This window comes from Oryzias melastigma, linkage group LG5, assembly GCF_002922805.2.
Source record: "Oryzias melastigma strain HK-1 linkage group LG5, ASM292280v2, whole genome shotgun sequence".
In the NCBI taxonomy this organism is placed as follows: Eukaryota; Metazoa; Chordata; class Actinopteri; order Beloniformes; family Adrianichthyidae; genus Oryzias; species Oryzias melastigma.
Window position 1 is genome coordinate 31,242,638 of NC_050516.1, and position 24,978 is coordinate 31,267,615.

Genomic DNA, 24,978 nt, shown 5'->3' on the forward strand with positions numbered 1-24,978 from the left:
GTAAATTAAATATATGTACAAACAAACATGTAAACAATAATGAATGTCAAATCCATTCACATTTTAGTTTGATAAAGTTCAGCCCACTGTTGTTTTTCATCCATTATTGGGACAATCTACCACACTGTATGGTCACAGGTCTTTGCTAAAATCAACCTTACCATTTTCTTTCTGTGGATTATCAACATCTGGTGCAGGACTTAATATCAAGTATTTATACCCTTCAATCATAGATTCAGGTTATTAAGGATCTTCAATATCAGTGATGTGATTAGCGCTGATAGCTTAGCCTTGAGTTCTAGGAGTGTTTCTATCTTAGCATCCATAAGAAGCAGTGGAGTTAGCTTAGCCTGTATGTCTGCTAACGCTGCTTTAAGCTCCGTCAAGTCGGCTTCTAGATTTTTCTTTGGTGCTGTTCAACTCTCCTTGCTGCAGAATTACCAGTTTTGCAGTAAAAGTTTGTAAACGGCTTTGAAAAGACGAAGAGTTTAGGAGAGTTAAAGACGCTCGTCTGCTCCCTCGTGAACCAGAACCCGAAAAAAAAGGAAGTTTCTGCTTCAACAAAATAAAGCTCCCATTTTTTCTTGATACGGATACTCTCATGTTAGAGCCAGATGTTGTCAGTAAGCAGTTATTGGTCTGAGACGACGTTTCTATGGCAACCACATGTTTAAAAATGGTATCAGAGCAACAAATGGTATTCTGACCAATAGAATGACTATTTATTTCTTGAAGGTTTCTGAAACCAGCAGGTACTTCCTGTTTGGAATGCCGGGGGGGAGGGGGGTCACTCAGTCCAGTTCTGATAGTCAGTGGTTGGTGGGGTATTGCCAGGAGTGCAAACCCCCCTTTAGGGATCACATGATCAGAAATCAATTTGGATGTTTATTTTGGGAGACTTTGCAGAACAATCAGTGATGAAGCTCAGCTCTGCAGCATTGTGTGGAATAATTACATGGCCCCAAGTGTAACCCCCCCCCAGCATTGTCGACGTAAACAGTTCTGTAAATAGAGGTGTCTCCCAGCTGATGAGGTGCAGACAAACAAACCATCAAGTCTTTGTCCCAGACAGAAGAAGTTCTTTTACAAAACACAAACGATCATGTGATTTTTCTCTTCTATTGTCAGAAATGCTCGGTAGTTCTATATATACGTTCTCGTTTACAGGAGATTCAGTTTGACCATCTGGCAGTAAATTAGACGTAATAGAATTTAAAGGTGAAAATGAAAAGTGGCTGTTGGGGAAAATGTTAGTTGCTTCAGTAAAAATCCACTCAGACAAAGAGGCAGAAGATCAAAAATCAATCTCCCTCCTTCTCTTAGACAGATCAGATTAGCAGCAGCCGGATTTCCCTGACTGATGCATTTGTGAGCGAGGAGAGGAGTGGGAGTGGCCACTGATTCAGAGCCTCCTCCATAATTACAGCACAATAAAGCAGAAGTGGTTCACCCGGATCCTTCCCTATTTTTTTCGGGGACATGGTATATTCCAACCCAGTATTTAAATCCGGGAGCTTTGCTGGCTTTGCCGTTCATGCTCTGAATGATCCAGGAAGCAGCTGACACAGAAACAGAAGTGACTCCGCAGTTCCCTGAAGGCAGCGGCAGTTACGGCTCAGGAAGGGCGGCAGAGCAGAGGGGGGAACTCCGGTTCTGGTGCCGGTGGGGCTCGTTGTGCACTCCGGTTTGCTCTTCCCTCCGTTGGCTGTCATTCTCTGTATCAGCGGGGGAGGGTGCAGCAGACGTCCCAGGCCTGGTTACATGTCCCAGCATCCCGCTGGCGCTCTGACAAGCCAACTCTGAGACTCACTGGCAGACAGACAGAGGTACCGTATCCTATGATAGCTGCTTAAAATGTGGTATTTCTAGAAGTTTGTGCTCCTCTTTGTGAGGTAATGCGTTCAAATCCTGTTCAGGAGATGTCAAGATGCAAGACTGAAACAGCAAGACAAACAAAGCACTTTTGTTTTGACAGATTTTTCTTAACCCCTTGAAGTTTTTGAGGAAAATTAAAAATAAAATAAACTGTTTAATTTTCATGTAACAAATTGCAGCTTAGTGTCAACTTCAGAACTGAAGCAAAAATCAGACAAACCTTTGACACTTTGGATTAGGATATTCTATTTCCTTCTAAGGTCCCAGTTTAAGTCCAGCTAAACATGATGACCTTCCTTATAATCTCTGTGGCGTGGACAGTGGCGGACTCAGCAGTTTGGGGGCCCCAGGCGAGCAGTAACATGGGGCCCCCCTAAATGTTTGTATTCATATTTTTAGTCAGGTTTTACAAAAGTAGGTCAAAAGAAACAAAATACTTTAAAAAATACTTAAAAATAGTTCACAGTGGACAGGTGTCAATTAAAGAGAAAAATTCTCAAAATGACTTTTTTTTTAATGAAAGAAAATAATATGTGAGGAAAAAAGTCGTACAATTATGAGAAAAGTGGCTTAAAAAGTTTTAATTGTACATGGGAGTTTTCTCAAAATAAAGTTAATTTCATGAAACAATTTTGGTTTTATTCTTGAATTTTTTGCCTTTTTTCACACAATTTTAGGATTTTATCTTTATTTAATTTTAGTTCTGTTGTTCTTTTTCCTGTTGTCTTTCTGCATTTTAGTAATTTTCTCGTTTACCTTTTTCTTTTTTTTCACATTACAACGCTTCACCTTACTTCAGAAGCTGCTTACTATTTTTGCTTGACAATATAATAATTTGTTATCCCAAAATAAGTGTTTCAACAAGTGTTAGGCTAAGCTGTATATGTATTGGCTATATTTGTATATATTGGTTATATTTATCTATTTTCTGTTAAATCGATTATAAATTGAGGTTTTGCCAAAAATATTATATTTGAAGGAATTTCAATAATTAATCTAAATTAAAAAAAAAAAAAAGTTGCATTATCTATATATTTAGTTGGTCTTAAATTAATTTATGTCAACAGAATTCAAATTGAATGTAATGGTCCCAGTATAAAGAAGGTTCTAGAACTGTACTGTCACTAAAGGCTTCATGTTGAGTCTTTAATCATCACATTTAAGAAAGTCTCTAATGTTGGAGTTTTTATTTTATTTGTCTTGTTTTTGTGTATTTGTGTCACACAGTGTGCTGCTGTCTTAGAGTTCATTTTCACTTCTATTTTCTTTTTTTCAAACCTGTATTTTCTGTCTCTGACCTTCATCATTTACTGGTTTTTCCAGCGGCACACTACTGAAATAACAATTCACCTCTTCATCTGTGGAGCTTTTCTAGCTTAACTGAATCACTTGGAATACTTTTACATTTCACTTTTTCTTTTTGGACTAGAAAACATTACTGATCGAGACTTGGAACCGATCTGCCGACTGAATGAAACGGTCTACATACAACAGATTCAGCTCGGCCGGCAGATGAGGAACATCTGGACACGAGTTTTAGAATGATGACACAAAGCTGGAAACGCTGCGTGTTAAAAAACAAACCTGTCAGCAAAAGTTCTTTTTAGGATATTCGTAGTTTGCTTTTAATGTCCTGTAGAAATATCTAGAGGGTCTCCAACATACGGTGGCCCTGAAGGGTCACAACACTTTAAGTTCACAACACGACACTTTAGTTTCACAACAAAGCAATACTTCAATTGCACAACACAACATTTTCGGGTCACAACACTTTAATTTCATAAAATAACACTTTCATTACACAACACAACATTTTCGGGTCACAAGACTTTAATTTCATAAAATAACACTTTCATTTCACAACACAACACTTGAATTTCCTAACACAACCCTTTGGGTCACAACGCTTTAGAGTTACAACTAGAGCTGTCAGGCGATTAAAATTTTTAATCGCGATTAATCGCATTTCTCGAGTCGACTCGCGATTAATCGCAAATTCATACGTGGCCTTTTTTTAAGGGGAAAAAAATGTGTGCTTCGTGGAATTTAGCAGTTCTACATTAATTATGAAAACAAGAATGACAAAATTAATAGTTTTCATCAGAAATACTTTATTTTGTAACATTGTATTGAGATAAACTTTCTTAACAATAAAAGGCTGTAACATAAAATGCCTAACAAAAGCCCAAGTCCAAGTGAAGGGCATTTTAAATTCAAAACTTCAATCAACGTTCAGTAAAATAAAATAAAAAACATCAAAAATAACATTTCCATAACACTTTCATGTTCATTTTTTGTCAGGACCAAATCTTTTCCTCCTCTCCTGAACTACAGTAATAAATGAAATAGAGATTTATCATTTCCAATTAACTTCTGTTTTTTAAAACATTAAAGACTGAGAAAAGCGGGATACTCTGTGGATAGTTTGACAGTCTGTTACTGCCGCCGCGTTCTCTGGCTGCAGCTCGATGCAGCGACGTGTCCAGCGGAGCTCACGCCATGAATATGCCGGCAGACAGACCGCTATGCTGGGGCTGGATCACGCTTAAACCTCCAGAACATTTAAAACGTCCCCCGGTGCGCTTGCTGTTCGGAACGTCGGGGGTCCGCAGCTCTCGGGACGCGGCGCCGGACGCGAGCCGGTACCACCAGACGTGGTACTGGACGCGAACCGGAGCCGGGTTAGGGTGCAGGAGCTCTCCAGGTCCTAGCGCCGGCCGGTTTTAGCTAGCAGCTCGGTGGTTGGAGACCCGCCTGTGATCTAATGAGAGCAGCCGGTGAGTTAGAGTGCGGGACGCCCGCGAGCGGTATAGAAAGGCACGTATGAGAAAAATCCGCGATTAATGCGTCAAAAAAATTGTCGGCGTCAAGCACATGTCAGATTAATGCGTTTTTAACGCGACAAATCTGACAGCCCTAGTTACAACACAACCCTTTAGGGTTCCAACCCTTTGGGGTCACAACACGTTATGTCAAAATAGAAGTTTGACCTACAACAAAGTTCAAGACACGACACTAGGGTCACACCACAACTTTAAGGTCACAAAACTTCAAGATCACAACACTTCAGGGTCACAACACAACACTTTAATTTCACAACCCTTTAGGGTTACAACACTTTAAAGTTACAACCCTTTAGGATTACAACACAACCCTTTGGGGTCACAACACGTTATGTCAAAATAGAAGTTTGACCTACAGCAGAAATTGAACTGCTTTTATTCTGAAATTTCCATGGGGCTAAACAGCCAACAGAAAGTTATGTATTACCAGATTTTGTGGTTTTGGTGAACTTAAAGTTTTGTGTTGTGGCCCTTCAGGGCCTCCGTACTAACACTTCACGGTAGCATATTTAAAGTCATTTGTTTTTAAAACGATAAAAAACAACCCAACAATCTGTAGTCTGTTGACAGGGACAGTTTGTGTATTTGTGTGTGAGCTGATTCTGATCCAGCGTCGTTTAAAGATATCATGGATCTGCTTTATAAGCTATCGGATCATCTGATCTTAAACCTGTTTGTTCAGGCACTCCTGGTGGGGTATTTCTGGAACCGTGTCGCTTCTGTTACTCTGGTTGATCTTTGTGTCTGAAAGTATCTGTTGTTATGAGAGTTCTGCTCCGTCTGAACCGGACCGCTCTGGACCAGCACACGACCGACACTAAAGTCACAATCCATGCTTGGCCTCTTTAAAACTCCTGCCCAGCTACAGAACAAGATGCTCCGTGTTCCTCAGTGGATTTCAGTCTGCAGAAGAACTTCTTCTGGCTTTTAGTGGGTCGATTTAATTATTTATTATTTTTTTCTGTTTTCTGATCTGCGGCGCTTGAGCTGTGGGTCTCCATGCTGGAGAGGGTCCGTCCACGCTCCTCTGTTCCTTCTGAGAGGACGTTTTATACTCACTTGTACATGTTTCATGGACGGTGAACGTTTGGAAGTGTTAGTTTAGTCATTCGTACAAGTGAAAATAGAAAAGATATCAAAATAGAGGTAAGCTGAAAGGATGTTTTGGGCTTTTTGATGGGAACTCTGCCGTTCTATGCAGGCAGAGAACAGCCGACAATCTTCCGGGCCGAGTTCATCCCCCCCGGAGCTTCCTCTGTGCAGCTGGGGGAGCACACAGCAATATGCTGGCGGAAGGACACCAACCGTCTCTGATCTGATGCTTCTCAGCAGCAAAAACTTTCTGCAGATAATTATTGTCGTTCAGGCTCTCCTGTTGGCGGTTTCTCTTGTTTTTTAAACTCATGGTTAGATTGTTTGGGTTGATGATGAAGTCTTCTGTGTCGTCAGAGAACTGGAGACGTTCTTCATCAAGATGAAAGAAACCGATGATGAAATATCCTCACAGTTACATGTAACTAGAACATTTACACTGACGACTGCTTCTCACTAACATTCACGGCATTTCTCCAAGTCCCATTATCCTTCATTTAAACTGTGACTTTGTACGTTTCCGTCTCAACCATCATTTGAGTCTCGTCTGTGGTGACACCCCCCAACATTTTTACTGCCAGACAGTTGTTTTTCTTTTTCTAAATACATCTTTTACTTTAGAGCGATCCTGCTTTACTCATATTTTATGTAAAGACGACCCTTACAAATAAAACAGAGCCAGTTTACAAACATTATTTTAAATACGACCTCAAATCTTGTACATTTACACAAAAAATTCGTAGCTGTCATATTACGAGAATAAAGTCATATTTTTATGACTTAAAACACCAAAGGCTAAATTTATGACTTTATAGATATAGATGGATGGATAAGCTTTATTCTGGACTCATAGTCCAGTCGGTGAACATGAATGGGACAACAATTAGCAGTACACATACTGTACCAGGAGTACACAAGAAGACTAAGAGGATAAATAAATAAAAATACAATAGTAAAAATCTACAGAAAATATTAAAAATAGTTATAAATACATTACTCATTACTTTAAATCTGGTAAATTTATGAGCATAAAAGTCGTACATTTACGAGATTAAAAGTCGTGCATTTATGAGAAAATGATTTGTAAATTTGAAACTTTAAAACAGGTATGACAAAAAGTAATAAATTTACCAGAAAAAACTAATATATTAAATTAAAAGTTGTACATTTATGAGGAAATGACTCATACATTTAAAACACATATATTTGCGAGAAAACACTCATAACTGGTAAATAACGAGAACAAAGTTGTAAAATTATGATTTAAAACGTCACAGGAATTTTTTTTGTTTTTTTTTTCCTGTAAATTTATGTGTTTTTAAAGTCGTGCATTTACAAGAAAAAAGTCGCATATTTGCATGTTTTTGTAACTGTCTTATACTTGTTTTTTTGTTAGGCCTTTTTCTAAATATTTCCTTTTTCTCAGAGCCCTCCTGCTTTATTCATATTTCATGTAAAGACAAACCTGAGACCTAAAATAGAGAAAAGTAAAGAGAGGTTTCTCTGAGCTGCCAAGTCACTCCACAGAAAAATGCTTGTTTAGTTTCCTGGAACACTAAAGTCATTTCTGGGTAAATTAAAGACGCATATTGAGCCTTCTCAAAATAAACTTTACTAATTCGGGTTAAGATTCTGCTTTTTTTTAAACAGAGAAGAGATTCTGTGTTTGTCTTCTCTAAAATGTATCCTGAACCAGGAGGGATGGTTTTCAGGATCAGTGAATTTCCAGATTGATTCCAGTGAAAACATTGATTAAAAGTTCTGATGACCCGATCAGATCTCCCAAAAGGCTTTGCAGCAGTTCTCTGTCCGTCTGGGAGCTCGGACTGATTTTGGAAATGCTTCTAAACTCTGCCGATCAGGTTCTTCTGTGGAGCCGGACATCATCGTGTAGTTCCTGCAGTTATTTCATTCAGATTTCTGATTGAATTTATTATTTCATGTAATTCATTTTAGTACGAATTAATTTCTTATATTTCTAATGTCAGACTTAATCATTTTAGTAATAAAAACAGTTTTTATAAACCTTTCTTCTAAACTAAACAAGCTTCTAGACTTTTATGAATAAATGTTGAATGGTTATATAAAAAAAAAAAAAACAATTGAAAAGCTGTTTTTATCCCCGCAAAGACTTAAAGCAGGACAAGAAGAGATTATTCAATAATAAAACTCATGGGTTTTAAGATTGAACTGATTAACTGATGATGCATTTTGTTTGTAAATATAATTTTAAGATGTTTGGTCGTATTTTTTTAAATCTAGCATTATTTTAAAGGGAAGAATTCCTCTTCAGTGTTGATTTTAGTGTCACTGGTTTTAAATCCTAAAACTGCTTCAGGTTTGTTAGTTTCAGGAAGACGCAGCAGCACGTTGAGAGTCTCTGCTGTTCTTCTCTGCAGACCTCCGTGGTGTTTCCGGGCCGAAGCCCCTCAAACCTCAGCGGTCCCTCCCAGGAACCCCCGTTTCCATCTCACACCCCCCCATCGACCTGCGCACATCAATGGAGGAAAAATACAAAGAGATCGCAGAGGTGAGGAGTCCAGGTGATGCATTCATGTGACGTCGTTTTAGAGGATTAGTTTACAAAGACTGAGACAAAAACTAAACTAGGTTTGTTTGAATAATATAAAAAGGATTTTAGATGAGATTCTTTTTACGATTGTGTATTAGCTGCAGTTTACAAACATTTTATTTTATTACTACTTTAAATCTTTTACATTAACGAAAAAAAAGTTGCAACTTTTAAATCGGGAGAATAAAGTCGTATATTTATGACTTAATAGGCTAAATTTATGACTTTTTTACTCAAATGTTTGTTTTAAAGTCGTAAATTTACGAGAGAAAAAACAAATTTACTAGATTAAGTCGTAAACTTGTGTTTTAAAGTTGTAAATGTATTACGGTACTTTAAATCTTTTAAATTTACGAGTTTTTTTTCTTACTCATGACTTTTTTTGTAGAAAAAAAATGCAAATTTACAAGATTTTTAGTCGTAAATTTACACGAAAAAAGTCACAAATTTAAAAGAAAAAATCTTAAATTTACAAGAAAAAAAGTGTACATTTATGGGATTAAAAGTCTTAAATTTGCTTGTTTTAAAGTCGTAAATTTTTACTTTAAATCTCATAAATTTACGCATAAAAAAGTAATTTTACACGTTTTTTTCTCGTAAATTTAAGAGATTTAAAGTCTAAAATTATGAAAAAAAGTTGAACATTTACAAGAAAAAAACGTGCAAATTTAGGAAATTTAAAAGTTGAAATTTACTAGGAAAAAAAATATTTATTTTTTGTGAAGAAATCGTAAATTTACGAGAGAAAATGTAATGAATTTGCAAGTTTTTTTTCTCGTAAATTTATGACAATTAAAGTCAAAATTTACGAGAAAAAATCGTATACATTTATGAGATTAAATTCTTAAATGTACGTGTTTTAAAGTCGTAATTTTTTTTACTTTAAGTGTTGTAAATTTTTTAGTAAAGTCAGTTTTTTTCTCGTGATTTCAAGAGATTTAATGTCTAGATTTATTTTTAAAAAGTTGAAAATTTATGAGAAAAAACCTTGTAAAATTACTAGATTTAAAGTCAAAATTTGCTGGGAAAAGAATCATAACTTTACAAGAAAAAAAAGTTTGCATTTAAAAGAAACAAAATTGTACTTTTACGAGAAAAAATTGAAAATTTGCGAAAAATAAACTCGTAATTTTCCTCTTTTTTTTGGTGGCCCTAATACTCCGTTGTATCTTTTTAAAGATTTGTCGACTTTCAGAAACAAAGAAAAAAGAGTTTTATAAATCCCAAATAATGCGTTGAAACAATTTTTTAAATGAAATAAATCTTCATCTTTCCTGCGTTTTTATCTTCACATAACAGACGGGTTTGTGTTTGTGTAAACCTCGCTGTCTTCCATACGTTTGTTTGTCCAAAGCTTTAATTAGACTCTATGACACCAAGTTTTATGACCCGTTCACCAGGAGCTGTTCACGCGCAGCATGGCGGAGAGCGAGATGCGCAGTGCGCCGTACGAGTTCCCCGAGGACAGCCCCATCGAGCAGCTGGAGGAGCGGCGGCACCGCCTGGAGAGGCAGATCAGTCAGGATATTAGGTGAGGAAACGCAAACAGACCGGCTTGTCATGGCGGGAACATCACGGTATTGACCCCGGACGGACAAACACACCCCCCTCCTCCCTCCTGTTAGACAGGATGCCGAGTTCATTCATGCACACGTTCTTATCAACGACTCACTAATACAGCCAGCAGGTTAATGAGCTGTGCACCACCTGCTCTTCTGTTACACCTCTACCTGTTCCAACTCTCCTCCAGAGGCGGGCTCTGTCTGTTAATGCTAACCGCACCACTAAGCCAATCATTGGGCGGTGACCCCCCCGGTAAGGCCGGGGTCGACTGTTGCTCCGATCTCTCTGCGTACATCTGTAGAACGCTTGGGTGTCGGCTTTTTGCTTGTAAATTGTGTCCTCCTTCTTGTGTGCTCACTTTCCTCTGGTGTTTGCCCCCCCCCCCGCCTTGCCCACACAATAACGCCCGCTCCGCATCACCCCAAGGCTTGAGCCAGAGATCTTGCTCCGCGCCAAACAGGACTTCATGAAAATCGACAGTGCTGCAGACCTCGAGTGAGTGAGCCTCAGTCTGCATGCTTCCTCTGCTGGTTTGACTCTGTTTTGCTTGATTGTTCTCTGAAAAGTAGATCTGACACCTTCATACTTATTTTCATAAACCTAAACTTTCAAAGCTTTTCTCAAGTCGTATGCAGAGAGAGCTAAAACTCAGAGTTGCTAAGCAACAGCCTCCAAGTATAAATGATTTAAAAGTCATTTGTTAAGAAGAGTGGACCAGCATTCCTGCAGAATCATCAACTATAGGAAACCTCTGAACTCAGTGTATTATAATAAGTCCACTAAGTCTTCCTGACAAGAGGACTAAATGTTTATTTCTCTCAATGAAATAAGATAAATCACATGTGAAAAGTGACTTTTACTGTGTTTGTATGTCTTTTACAGACTGTTCTTTCTTCTTATTTTGTCCATTTCTTTTAAGTGGACAAACCAACAAAATCTGCAAGAGATCAAATACTTATTCCCTCCAATGTATATTATTAAAGTGTAAATAATACTTTACATAAGTCTTTCTGAACATGCATCTCCCTCACTTGGTATTTAGGAAATATAGGAAGTCAGTTTTAACTGCACAGAGTGAAAGCTGCTGCAGAATTCACTCAGAAGGATTGAAGAGGCTGTTTAAATGATTTATGCATTTGATATTTCTCAGCACAACTATTGAGTTTACTGCAAATGCATCAACAATATTAACCAATCAGGCTTTCTGATGTGCTGCAGTTTGATGGAGTTTTTATTTCTTCTGTCAGAAGCCAAACGTTTACATCCACCGTTTGATTTCAGCTCCTGTTCATATTTATTACCTAAGATGAAATGATTCAAATGATAAAATGATGAAATGTGCATCTAAAGGAAGCAGAACTGCCTCATTATAAGACAGAGATTTAGCATAAATCAGTTCAGAAAACGTTTTCAGAACAGCTCATGCAGCTGACGGAGAAATAAGTGAACGCAGTTTCTAGCAGCTGAAGGTGTCAAACTCGCACTGCTGCATGCTGGGAAATACAGTACCCTTCACCGGAGCTCAAAGGTGACTTTCCTCATGAAGAGATGCAGTCTGCACTGTCAGGTCTGTGTTTGTACCAACAGCAGACTCAGCTGTGCATTGATGTTTAGTCGACTTTAAAAAACAAGTCCACCTTTATGAGTTAAAGTATCAGAATGATTATCAGTTTCAGACTCGGTTCTCTTAAACTCTTCAGGTTTGCTTCATACTAAACATGTTAAGCAGCTGCTCTACTGTGTTCTGTGAATGAACGTCTGTTTGTGGTGACGATTGTGTTCAGTTCACGGCATGAAAGTCTGAATCATTCCTGCATTTAGAGAACACTCTCCAGAAACCTTCAAAACAATCATGCTGACGTAGAACTTTCAGAATAAAAGCATCGCTCGCCCTTCTAGTTGAGTTTCAGAAGCTCCTCTCTGTTTCTGCTCCTTTAACTCTCTGTGTCCCAAAAGACTGATGAAGGACACGAGTGTGGACACCGTCCACATGGGCTTTCAGGAGAGACAGATGCCGCTGGAGAGGGAGTACCAGCGAGTCTCCATCTCTGGAGAGGAGAAGTGTGGGGTAGGACTCTCACTCCAGTCCGTTCTGCACAGAGTGACTCGAGTGAAGCGAGTCCTCCACGTTGTCATTATTGTGACTTCTCAGGTGCCCTTCACGGACCTCGTAGATGCTGCCAAATGTGTGGTGAAGGCGTTGTTCATCAGGGAGAAGTACATACACCGCTCCTTACAGACCTTCTGTAAGACCACGGCTCACGCGCTGCACGACCTCGGGACCAAGACTCTGGATCTGGGGATCTACGACGACGTTCCAGAGACGCCCGTAGATGCCGGTATGCCGTTCACGCTCCGGTTTGGAACATCCTCATATGGACACTTGTGGACTCTTTGGTCCATTTGTGTCTTTGAAACACAAACTTTAAAATATCTCTTCTTGTTGCATAAATATTTTACCATCCTTTAAAAATCTCAACCAATAAAATGTGAGGAATGATGATAAGATTGCATAACAGTCCAATCATTGGTCACTTTATTGGCCTTTTAAAATTATTACAAGATTGGAACGACTCGGAGTCACACGTGTCCTGATTTAAGGTAACTGTTCAAATCATTTAACAAACTAAAATCTTTCTAATTTCCAAATGTGCTTTTATTGTCTTAATTTGGTCGGTAAAAGACTCAAAGAGCAAAACCTCAACCTAGATTTACCTGCAATACCCAGATCAGCCACAGAATCAACACCAAACTCAAATCTATCCACCCATTTCAAAAATATTTTAGCACTCTAGTTGTTTTCATGTCACATAAATGACTCGTCTTCCTGCTGCTCCTCATCATTTCATTGGTCAGTTCGTTTGAAGTCTCGCCATGTTTGTGTTTCACATCCATTCACATTGTCGTAGTAAAACCTGCTGTTGGTGCAGATTTTTTACCAACCAGCTAAAGCTTTGAATTGTGGGAGATTTTCACCCCTTAACTGCATTTCATACAGTATATAAAGGTTGTCAACATGTTTTACACTTTGTTAGAAAGACAATGTTATCCCCAAATACATGACGAAGCCTAAAACTGCTTTGACTGAAGAGATGAAAGTCTTCATGACGACGTTCTTTGTAGTTTTCTGTCTCATAGTGTTTTTCTTTTCTCTCCCAGACGCTCCTGTCCATCCTCCCGTCTCAGAGACTCATCCGTACGACGACATGGACTCCATGATTCTGCCGCCCGACGCAGGATATGGATGCAAGATGGTGGATGGCGTGGTGCACGTGTTCACCAGGAGCTACAACATGGACAAGTACGGCGATGAACCCTCCATCATGATCATGTTTGCACAGAGTGATGAATGGTTTTACACCCAGTCTCTTGGTAAAACTCGGGTGTGTTCAGACCGGACACATTTGGTCTGTTTATTGAACCAGAGTTTGAGCCTCCAGGACCAGGAACCGCTCTTTGATCTTTCCAGGTGGTCTCGGTTTGTTTGATCGGGTTTGATACTATTGATCATCTAATAATAACTATTAGAAAAGACCAAACCAAAATGTAGTCTTTATGTTACTGATGTTTTCCTTTTGAAGAGGCTGGAAAAACAGTTGCATTAATAGTTTTAATTGCATGAAATATTATACATTTTCACTAAAGTGTAAATAACTTGTTTACTTCTCAGGAGCACAGAGCTGGAGCTGCTGTATCCAGATTTGAAAGAGTACATCGCAGACATGAACGTCATGATGTCCCTCATCATCAACGGGCCGGTGTAAGTTTCCTTGTGTCATATGTGGTGTAACGGCTTTTTAATATCACTCATGCCTATTTCTTTTTCTTCTTTTTGGAACGGCCCTCAGGAAGTCGTTCTGCTATCGCCGCCTGCAGTACCTGAGCTCTAAGTTTCAGATGCACATCCTCCTGAACGAGATGAAAGAGCTCGCAGCTCAAAAGAAGGTTCCTCACCGGGATTTCTACAACATCAGAAAGGCAAGAAAGTGCCGCCGTTATTTACAAACGTGTAAAAAGAAATCCCGCCTACAAACGCCGCTGTGTTGCAGGTGGACACGCACATCCACGCGTCGTCCTGCATGAACCAGAAGCATCTGCTGCGCTTCATCAAGAGAGCCATGAAGAAGTACCAAGGAGAGATCGTCCACGTGGAGTGCGGCCGCGGGCAGACGCTCAAGGACGTGTTTGAGAGCATGAACCTGACGGCCTACGACCTGAGCGTGGATACGCTGGACATGCACGCGGTGAGAGATGCCGTCTGTTGAGGTTAGGGGTGTTGCGGATCACAAAACTCACGGTTCGGATCGTGTCACGGTTTTAGGGTCACGGTTCGGATCACTTTTCGGATCAGTAAAAATTTAAAAAAAAAAACAACAAAAAAAACACAAACACCAACAACAACAACAACAACAACAACATGAAAGCTAAATTAATTTTTGGAAACGTTTCAAATCATATATTCAAAATGAATATAAAGTACTTCCCTTACACAAAAGTTCAAAACTTTTGCTCACTGAGGCCTATTTATTAAAACAAAAAATCTTTAAAGTTTGAACACAAGCAAAATGCTAAAACTTGTAGTTTCTGAATACATACAAATCTACAAAAACAGAGAAAAGAATGCTTAAAAATAGTTTTGAAAATACCAAATCTATCTGGTGTTCACTTGAAATACAAATGTTCTGATCCCACTCGCCAAATGGGGACATTTAAATATTTAAAATAATAATAATTATCTGTAAAACGTGGCACTGTTGCACCCGCTTTTCCTGGTGATCTTTTTGGCTTGCCATAAAATCATGTCCATTACGGATGTATTCTTTGAATCCAGAAATTGAAACGTGTACTGATGCTTTTATTCAGGTCTTAACATTAAATAAACCTGATATCTATCCATCCGCGTCAAGTTGAGTAAAGTTTGTGACGGAAGCTGCAGGGTTTTTCCTGGCTTAAAATAAGGTGGTGGTGTCTCGTGGGGACTTCAGATTTGTATACCTTAACAAGTTTATTTTATTATTATTATTATGTAACTTTATTGAACATTCTTTCAATTTACATATTTTACTATAGATCACCTCATTATAAAACAGAAATGTAACTAACAAGCCTAATTTTGATACACAATAAAACAACAAATTATTCTAGTTTGAAGCTCCATACAAAAGCTTCAGAAGAAACCCTCAAATTCATGGCCCCGCCCCCTTGTCCGTTTACGAGCACTCTCTCCTTTCCGCGCGGCAATAGACAGACTGTCTCCTTTTTTCTTTTTTCACGGAGGTTCTCCTCTAAATCAGGTGTTTAAACTCCTGATTTTAAAGCGTGTCTTCTCTCCCTTAAACTCTGTGGGTCTGACGGTAACAAACAGCTGTGGAAGAATAGTCCAGTCGGACCGAACCATTTTCAATTAAGAGGAAGGGGGGTCCACAGACGATGTTTCCAAAACAAAATATTTAAGTATTGTTACCTTGACATTAAAATCAAAATATTTGCGATTATATATTGGTTATTGGTTTACTGAAATTATTTTTTCTGTTGTATCATTTTGTCATCATTCGGGTCTCCGTGGACTCTCTCTCAGTCTGGGCTCCTAGAATCAGCCACATCCCCCCTTTTCCAGGAGCTGGTGGCGGCCGACACCAAATTCTCTATGCAGGAAAAGCTCTGAAAGCTCCGCCCACACGCAGCGGGAGATTCAGGAACAGACTTTAAGAAATAACCGTGAAGCTGTTACTTCAGCGCTGGTCAAAACAAAGAGGATTTACAGGAATTTGACAGAATTTCATTGATGTGAACGGACAATGAATAAAATTATGAGAGCCCGAGGTGTGTGCGCTCGCTGGGGGTGGGGGTCGGAGTGGTCCGCGGTACACACGTGTCCGAACCGTGTCCCGAACCGTGGCTTCTGATCCGTACGGACCACGGATAATCCGTGATCCGCAACACCCCTAGTTGAGGTGCATTCACACCGATGTGCCTGGTCAATGCGACCAGTTTCAATGTAAAGTCAGTGGAACAGACGCCACATGAGGCGATCTGAAGTCCTGCTGTACGATTTGAAAGACAGGTGCGGCGATGAGGTCTGCCAGCAGCTTGATTTAAGCAACGAGGCGCAAATTGGGCGACAGCCAAGATTTAAATACTTGAAGTTTGACTGGTCGCCACGTCGCCTCTACCAATCAGAAGCTCAACTTCGGGCATGTGACGTTTTAGTGACCTAATCAGCAGGTAGAATACTAATCCAAAGAAAACGTTTTTGTTCTGAACTTTCATCTATTTCATTTACCCATCAGAGCCGCAGGTTTTCAGTGCTCATCCGGCTACTTTGGGGTGAAGGCGGGATACGCTGTGGACAGATTAGCAGCTTTCGCTCCTGCGGCGGATTCACTCGCTCGATACGCCGACAGACAGAGAACCACTGCGGGGAGCGGAGGCTGCAGGCTCGGGTCTCATCCAGACATTTAAAAAATATTTTAAAAAAAATTTAAATTTTTTTCCCCCTTTGGGTAATACGAGACACAGAGACACAGAAACACCGTGGAAGCGGCTGTCATACAGACACAGCCTCTGTACCGGGAAAATCTTTTAATAATAATCATATAAACCCAAACATGGAGACATGATTACTGATGTTTTTATAGAAGTCTCCACAATAAATAAACCTGATTTCTTTCTCAACATCATTTGTGTCTTCCATACAATCTAAGTGACACGGTTCCTTATAACGGTGGTCCCGACCTTTTTGTGGCTGCAGACCGGTCAACCTATAAGGATTTTACCCTGGAGGGGGGTAATAATTATCATTTCACTCAGTCATTTGACATGTGTGCATGATTTATAAAGCCTCTTAATTTAGTGTCATGTCAGAATGTGGTTAAAATGAAGTTTAAAAAGAAAAAGATAACTTCAAAACATAAACAAAATGTAACCAGCAAATTGATTATTGATGCTCAGTAGGAAACAAACCAGACCACTTTGGAGCTCCATGCAAAAGCTTCGAATGAAACATTTAAACAAATACTCACTGCTTTTAGCGCTCAATCTAATCGAGAGAATCCGGTTGATTTTCAAAATAAAAGATTTCCGACTCAAAAAAAATTTAATAAATCAATTAATAACGGGTATAAGTTGTTGCCCAGTGGCAAGGGGTCCACGGACCGGGACCGGTCTGTGGACCAGTGGTTGGGCACCACTGCCTTATAGCATCATCCTAAATGAGTTAGCTGGTAGCTCCTCCCACATGCGGCTGCTCATCTCATTTAGAATGTGTGGAAGACACAGATGATGTTGTCAAATCTGGTTTATTTATTGTGAAAAGTTCTACAAAAACATTGGTAATCATGTCTCCTTGTTTGGGTTTATATAGTTTTTATTAAAAGATTTTCTGGGTACAGGGGCTGTGTCTGTATGTCGGCCGCTTCCACAGTGTTTCTGTGTCTCTGTGGCTGAGTTTGAAGGCTGAGAGGGAAAACATAAAATAATTTTTTCCTTTCTTTTTTTCAATGTTTCGATGAGACCTGAGCTGGCTCTCTGTCGGCTGGCATATGGAGCGAGTGAGCTCCGCTACGGGAGTGAAAACCACCAAAAACGTGGCCAAAGCTGAGTTCCTGATTGACAGATGCGACGCAGTAACCTGTCAAACTTCACATATTTAAATTTATCTGCGCCGCCAAATTTGCGCCTCGTTGCTCAAATCAAGATTGCAGCAGACCTTCGCACCGCGCCAGTCGCTCAAATCACGGCGCAAGGACCTCAGATCACCTCATGACGCGTCTGTTCCATTGACTTCACGCTGAAACTGGCCACCTCGACCTCACGAATCTCATTCGGTGTGAATGCACCTTTGGAGAGCAGATATAGCTCACAGAACTGGTAGAGATGTTAATAATGGTCTCCTTCCTTCAGGACCGAAACACGTTTCATCGATTTGATAAGTTCAACTCCAAGTACAACCCCATCGGAGAATCCATCCTCAGAGAGATCTTCATCAAGACCGACAACTACATTGAAGGAAAATACTTTGCACATATAGTAAAGGTGTGGAAAAAAATACAGGACATTCTGAACACAGTTGTTTATACTCAACTGATTTTTCTTCTTCTTTTTTTTTCTCAGGAGGTCATGTCTGACCTTGAGGAGAGCAAATACCAAAACTCTGAGCTGCGCCTGTCCATCTACGGCCGCTCCCGTGACGAGTGGGACCGGCTGGCTCAGTGGGCGGTCACTCACAGGGTGTACTCTGATAACGTGCGCTGGCTCGTCCAGGTGCCTCGACTCTTGTGAGTTCTTGTCTATTGAGAGGAAAAGACTGTCTGGTTTTATGAAAACGGGGAAACTTGTTCAAGTATTTATGGAAACATTGCTTATCTCAGCTGGATTCTCTTTTACCAGCCAGTCTGAGTTTTCCGGAGCTCAAATCAAAGTGTTTCCATGTAAAATCAATAAAAAAACCACGATAATACGTCTGTGACCACAGCTCCTGCTCTTTCTAGTGATGTGTACCACACAAAGAAGCAGCTGGCTAACTTCCAGGAGATGCTGGAGAACATCTTCATGCCTCTCTTTGAGGTCACCATCAATCCCCGCAGTCATCCTGAGCTGCACCTCTTCCTGGAACACGTGAGTGTCACTTCACCAGAAACCGGATCACCCCGACTGGCCCGCCGTCAGGGTGTCGCTCTCTCTGTGTGCGTCCAGGTGGTGGGCTTCGACAGCGTCGACGACGAGTCCAAACCCGAGCATCACATTTTCAACCTCGACAGTCCTTTACCTGCTGACTGGACTGAGGAAGACAACCCACCGTACTCCTACTACCTCTACTACACCTACGCCAACATGACCGTTCTCAACCAGCTCAGGAGGTACGAAAGGAGTCACAGTTATCATCTAAATCGTGGGACGAACAGGATAAACATTTACTGAACACTAAAACTACATTTCTGAAACTCTAAAACGTAACTTCTTAACACAATTGTGAACTAGATATATAACATTACCTGTGATAATGCAAGTGTGAATGCTGTGAGCTGAATTTGGCTGCTAAAGATGCTGATAGCTGAAGATGCTGAAATTGATAGCTAAAAGCGCTGAAGCTGATAGCCAGCTAAAATATTAGCTTAAAAGCCAAATTAGCCTAAAAGAAACCCAAACAAACTTAGGTTAGCTAAAACAGTTAGCATGCAGCTGAAAAAATAGCTAAACTTTAAAATATCCTAAAAACTGAAAAAAAGCCCAAATTAGCCAAAACAGCTAGCATTAAAATATTAGCCTAGCTACAAAACAGCCTAAAAAAACGTAAAAAGAAAATCAAAATTAGCCAAAACAGCTAGCATGTAGCTGAAATATTAAACTCCAAAAACAGCCTAAAAAACGTAAAAAGAAAAGCCTAAATTAGCTATAAAATAAAGTAGTTAGCATGTAGCTGAAATATTAGCTAAACTCCAAAACAGCCTAAAAATCTTAGTAAATGCCAAAATAGTTCAAAAATCTATCAGAATGTCAATTATTAAAACTTTAAAACTGTAACTTTTTAACATATGAATAATAAAAGGGCAGGAATATTATTCCAGAATAAATAAACTTAAACCTTAAATAACTTTCAATATTTTACTCTCCATAAAAATATATTTTGTCAAAATTAAAAAAGTTAGAAATAAGCCAAGATAACATCGGATCATTAATAACAATAAGATAAAATGATCTGGAGGGCCGGATAGAATAACCCGGAGGGCCGGATCCGGCCCCCGGGCCTTGACTTTGACACGTGTGATCTAAATACTCCGATTTTATCTCCTTTATTTGAGCTAATGTGAAACATAAAACGAAGGACCCAGCAGAGCTCCATCTCCTGTCAGGATCAGACCATCGACCGGATCAGTGAAGTTCTGACAACCTGCAGGCAGAATGAGGAGAAATCCCTGAAACGAGGAGTTAACCGTGAGTCCTTTGGTCTGACACAGGCAGCGAGGCCTCCACACGTTCGTGCTGCGCCCTCACTGTGGAGAAGCTGGTCCGATCCACCACCTGGTGTCAGGTTTCATGTTGTCAGAGAACATCTCCCACGGACTGCTGCTCCGAAAGGTCAGAACACCTCAACAGTCTGATTCATAGATACTTTGGAACGGTTTGAATCTGCTTATGGACCGATGTGCAAAAGTTTCTATTGTTTTTCAGGAGATAAACCTCTAACTCCTCTAAGAGGATCTTAACAGAAATCATCCCATACATGTAAATATAGTTTACTGGAAATGAAGTAATGACTACTTAAAAAAACAGATTATACAACTATATTTGTTAGATGTAACTTTATTACTAAATGTTGATGTATCTCTGTAATATTAATGATTGTGATTTTCCAACAAATCTTTATTTTTGTTCTGAAGTTTTAAAACAGAGTGACTGCAGATCCTCAAAACGTCTGTTTTGTTCTTCGTACTAACTTAATCCACAATCATTACAGAGCACAACATTGTAAAAGTAATAAATGTTAATGAGTCTTAACTCTTTATTTTTGTTTGTGAGTCGATTTATACGGGCACAAAGGCGGGGTGCTCGCATTGGGGGCGTGGCCAATTTTCTGGCCAATTTTGGGTTTTTTTGTTTTGTTTTGCAATAGGTTTTTTTTTTGTATATTTTTGTTTATATATTTTTGATACATTATTTATTTTTTAAATAATTTTTTCTTACTTTTCTATAAGAAAATTTTCTGTTTTGTAGATTTTTCTTTCTTCATCTACAACCGTTTTAGTCCTTAAAACAACACGTCTACAATATAGATTCCTCGAACATGTTGGTTCATTCTAAGAGAAAGAGTCGAGATATTAGAGATTTCTGTGTTTGTTTTAACAATGAGAACTTTTCATAGTTTTGAGATTGTTTATGGTAAGTTAAACTGCTATTGTTTCTCTAGGGTGTTTTCATGAACTTTTTATGTCTTTTATTCAAAAAAAAACTCTGTAACTCGTTTCTGCATCACCACAAACAAACAAAAAAGAATTTATACTAGACAATATGACCAATACTCCCCCAACGTTTTGCTCTGTAACATCTGTGGATAAAGTAGGAAGAACAGACTGGTGGTATCACGATGAACAGACTAAACAGACACAAATCATGTCTGTCACTCATGTTATCTTATCGTTTTCATGAGCTGATGAGATTAGTGCCCGACCTGTTTAGAGTCCTTTGATTTTGTATTCTTTAAAAAAAACTGACACAAAAAAAAACACCAGTTTTTTGTTTGTTTGTTTTAATTGAATTCAAAACACTCCTATAAAGTTGTAAACAAAGATTATAAGTAACATTTTTGGAGGAGATTCAAGAAAAAATATGTCTAAAATATTTGTAGTGAGCCCCTAAAATGGAGTAAAAAAAAATGTTTTCTAATATTTTTTAAAAATTTAGAAACAGTCAGTTACTGATGCTCACCAGATAGTAACTGGTGCTCACCCAACAGTATCTGGTGCGGACCAGATAGTAACCAGAAAAAAATGTAGAAAAAATCAGTGACTAGTGCTCACCAGATAGTCACTGGTGCATACTAGATACTAACCAGAATTTTTTTTTTTTAAAAAAACGGATAGTAACTGTGCGCACTAGGTAGTAACCAGAAAAAAGTTACTGGTGTGCACCAGATAGTATTTGGTGTGCACCAGATACTAACCAGAAAAAAGGGGAAAAAAACAGATAGTAACTGGTGTGCACCAGTTGGTAACCAGAGCATTTTTTTAGAAAAAACATCAGTGACAAGTGCTCACCAGATAGTATTTGGTTTGCACCAGATAGTCACTGGTGCACACTAGATACTAACCAGAAAAAAAGAACAGATAGTAACTGGTGCACACCAGATAGTAACCAGAAAAAAATTATAAAAAATCAGCTAGTGACTGGTACTCACTAGATAGTAACTGGTGCGCTTACCTGATAGTAACCAGAAAAAAAACGTAGAAAAAAAATCAGTATTCAGTATCCTGCTGGCAGGAAACGGATCAAGCGTCTTTTTAACTCGACATGAAGCTGAACAAAGCTGCAGTGACCCATCAAAGCTGCAGTTATCAGCTGGAGTGTCATGCTCTTTGTTCTCTCTGCGATGCATTCAGGCTCCAGTGCTCCAGTATCTGTACTACTTGGCTCAGGTTGGCATCGCCATGTCACCGCTGAGCAACAACAGCCTGTTCCTCAGCTACCACCGCAACCCACTGCCGGAGTATCTGTCCCGAGGCCTCATGATCTCCCTGTCCACCGATGACCCTCTTCAGTTCCACTTCACCAAAGTCAGTGCAGCCAAAGATGGTGTCGTCATGTTCTAGAGCAGGTTCCCACCAGTGTTCTTCTGTACGCAGGAACCTCTGATGGAAGAGTACAGCATCGCCGCTCAGGTGTGGAAACTGAGCTCCTGTGATATGTGTGAGCTGGCGAGGAACAGCGTCCTCATGAGCGGCTTCTCTCACAGGGTGAGTTTACCACACATTTTCAGCTCGCCAGGCTAAATTTACCATTAGTACCCACATGTTTTCTAAAGTAGCTTCCCAAGGATCCTCGAGAAGTTAGAAGGTTAAAATCCTGAGGAGGAGTTCAAATGTGTTCCTGGTACTAAAGGGGATTTTTTTAATTCAAGATTTGGTGCATACATCCAAGGTCAAAGGTCAATGAAACTTTGGCTGTAGACTCAACCTGGCAGTAATTTGTGAGAATCACTCCAACAAAAGATTGTTTTCCCATATTTGTCTTAAAATGTGAAAATCACCACAAAAAGGCCACCAAGCTGTAGGTCCCCATCCCATAATAATTCCTAGAACTGTCTTTGGATTTGTTAGTGGATTTTGAACTTTTTTTTATCCCCGTAGGAAATTTTTGCCTTAGCTGTTTTGGCTAACTTTAGCTTTAAAAAAAAAAAAAAAGTTTTTAGGCCTCTTTGGAGTTTAGCTAATATTTCAGTTACATGCTAGCTATTTTAGCTAATTTAGGAATTTTTTTTTCATTTTTTTTAGGCTACTTTTAGTTTAGCTAATATTTCAGCCGAATTCTAGCTGTTTTGGCTAATTTAGACATTTTTTGTTTTTTTTAGCCTGTTTTGGAATGTAGCTAATATTTGAGCTACCTGCTAGCTGTTTTGGCTAACCTAAGTTTTTTTTAGGGTATTTTGGAATTTAGCTAATATTTCAGCTGCATTCTAGCTGTTTTGGCTAATTTAGGCTTTTTCAGCTTTTTTTATTAGTCAACTAATTGGGAAAAACAATCGGTGAATAGTCGACTATTAAAATAATTGTTTGTGGCAGTATTAGTGTGAGCTGGTGCTGGGCGATGATGATACATGTCGTGTGGGTGATTTAAATATATATATATATATTGTGAAATAAAATTAAATATTGTGTCATTTTTCTTTTATTTCTAATGTTTTTATGTGTTTATTTTTATAGCAGAACTTTAGTGCAAACTTTTCTTTTCCCCCTAAAAAACTTGAACTGTGCACTCTAAAAATGTTTCTCATTTGTAATTATTCAGTTACAAGTTACTTGAAAAATAGTCAGAAAAAAGTAAGTAATGACATTTTTGTCAAATGTTTTTCAGAGAATAACTGAAGATACACTTCATAGTGGTTTATCGTGATATATATCGTTATTGTGATATAAAATAATTGATATCATGATATGGCCAGCACTCGTGTGAACTGAAAATGGATTAAAATAATCTGCGTGTGGGGAGTCAATCTGCTGCACACCCAATTTAAAGGACCAAAGTGGAATTTGAAGCCAGTGACGTCATAAAACTGTCCTCTGATTTCAGGCTAAGAGCTACTGGCTCGGCCCGAACTACTACAAGGAAGGTCCCGAGAGCAACGACATCCGCCGCACCAACGTTCCGGACATCCGCGTGGCGTACCGCAGCGAGACGCTGACGGAGGAGCTTCACCTCATCACTCACGCCGTGCGCACGGAGGAGCTGGACTCCATCGATGAGGAGGACTCGCTGACCATGGGTCCCGTCTCGGGCCGGCGCTGAAGCCTCGGCGCTGCTTCCTGCTCCGAACGCCAAGGTTACGCTGCCGCCTCGTTTCTGAGGGTCGGCGGTCGTCCACATCAGTCGTAGATTTTTTTTTTCGATCCCTGACATGGTCTTAAGTTCCCTCGATGACTCGTGGAAGGGGAGTCCAATTCACTTTTCCTTTGATTTGGTGTTTAGTCGACTAAGTCGAAGGTTTGCTGGGATCAACGTTCACCGTGGGTCATCGGGCCGGTCTCTGCATGCGTCGGTTTGCTCCCCCGCCCCGGATGACCCCCGTCGTGTCTGCTGTGACACACGGATGCACCGGCATGCCTAAACATCCTACAGTCACAGCTGAACTTCCACCGTGCAGTCCAGTCGCATATATATCTATGCTAGCTGCACTTGCACGACATATAGCGGACCGTCTTGGACCTGCGACAGCCCGCCATGGCGGCTGGTCGTCATACTTGCACAATAAACTCGTGTGTCTGAATGCTGCGGCGCTAAATTGTAGCCAAACACCGTTTTCTTTCTCTTTAATGTACCGAGCTTTTACAATCCTACGTTAATCCTTCTAGAAACTGTAGATCATCAAGCACGAAGAACTCGATGGCCTTGAAGAAAAGAGGAAATGTCTGGTGTCTGCCTGCAAACATTCCTTCTTTCAGGTGCACACAAACACGTCCAGAACCTGCTGGAGGTTCGGTCATGTGTTTAGTGTCTGTGTTTTAGAGCACAAATGAATGTCGGTGGTGAGGCGATTCCAGAACGATCTTCTGCATGCAGCACCAAGCCAAGACTGACCAGTGCCTTTTTCATTTGTAGCTCCTCAGCATGCACTTTTCCCCTGGTGGAACCGCCCCGCTGCATGCTTGTTCCTCTTTGGTTTCGGCATCCTTTCCTGCAGGCGTGCATGTCTGACGGCGTAATAGTTCAGCGCTGCCTGCAAGCTTCTGGATTCTGCCGACAGTCGAAAGCGCCGTAGAAGCGCTTTCCGGTTCCACCCTTCACACGCTCCGTCCCGTCAACCTGTGACCTCTAGAGAGAGTA

At 39.9% G+C, this 24,978-nt stretch overlaps 1 protein-coding gene across 5 annotated transcripts in view; it reads left to right on the forward strand.

Moving 5' to 3' along the window:
* LOC112145700 (AMP deaminase 2) overlaps positions 1-24,441 on the forward strand; it is a 42,184-nt gene extending 17,743 nt beyond the window's left edge. For 3 of the 5 annotated variants that reach the window (XM_024271083.2, XM_024271085.2, XM_024271081.1), the window contains 17 exons: positions 8,210-8,340; positions 9,783-9,913; positions 10,372-10,440; positions 11,902-12,013; positions 12,098-12,284; positions 13,105-13,246; positions 13,616-13,705; positions 13,794-13,923; positions 13,995-14,189; positions 17,848-17,979; positions 18,058-18,221; positions 18,435-18,561; positions 18,640-18,803; positions 19,902-20,022; positions 22,041-22,214; positions 22,284-22,394; positions 23,728-24,441. In XM_024271083.2, coding sequence (XP_024126851.1) covers positions 8,210-8,340; positions 9,783-9,913; positions 10,372-10,440; positions 11,902-12,013; positions 12,098-12,284; positions 13,105-13,246; positions 13,616-13,705; positions 13,794-13,923; positions 13,995-14,189; positions 17,848-17,979; positions 18,058-18,221; positions 18,435-18,561; positions 18,640-18,803; positions 19,902-20,022; positions 22,041-22,214; positions 22,284-22,394; positions 23,728-23,943 — 2,396 coding nt within the window. In that variant the 3' untranslated portion in view covers positions 23,944-24,441. Of the gene's footprint in view, positions 1-1,554; positions 1,827-8,209; positions 8,341-9,782; positions 9,914-10,371; positions 10,441-11,901; positions 12,014-12,097; positions 12,285-13,104; positions 13,247-13,615; positions 13,706-13,793; positions 13,924-13,994; positions 14,190-17,847; positions 17,980-18,057; positions 18,222-18,434; positions 18,562-18,639; positions 18,804-19,901; positions 20,023-22,040; positions 22,215-22,283; positions 22,395-23,727 lie in introns of those variants that run through there. The other 2 variants (XM_024271084.2, XM_024271082.1) reach the window with 2 other exon arrangements.
* The last annotated feature ends 537 nt before the right edge of the window (positions 24,442-24,978 follow it).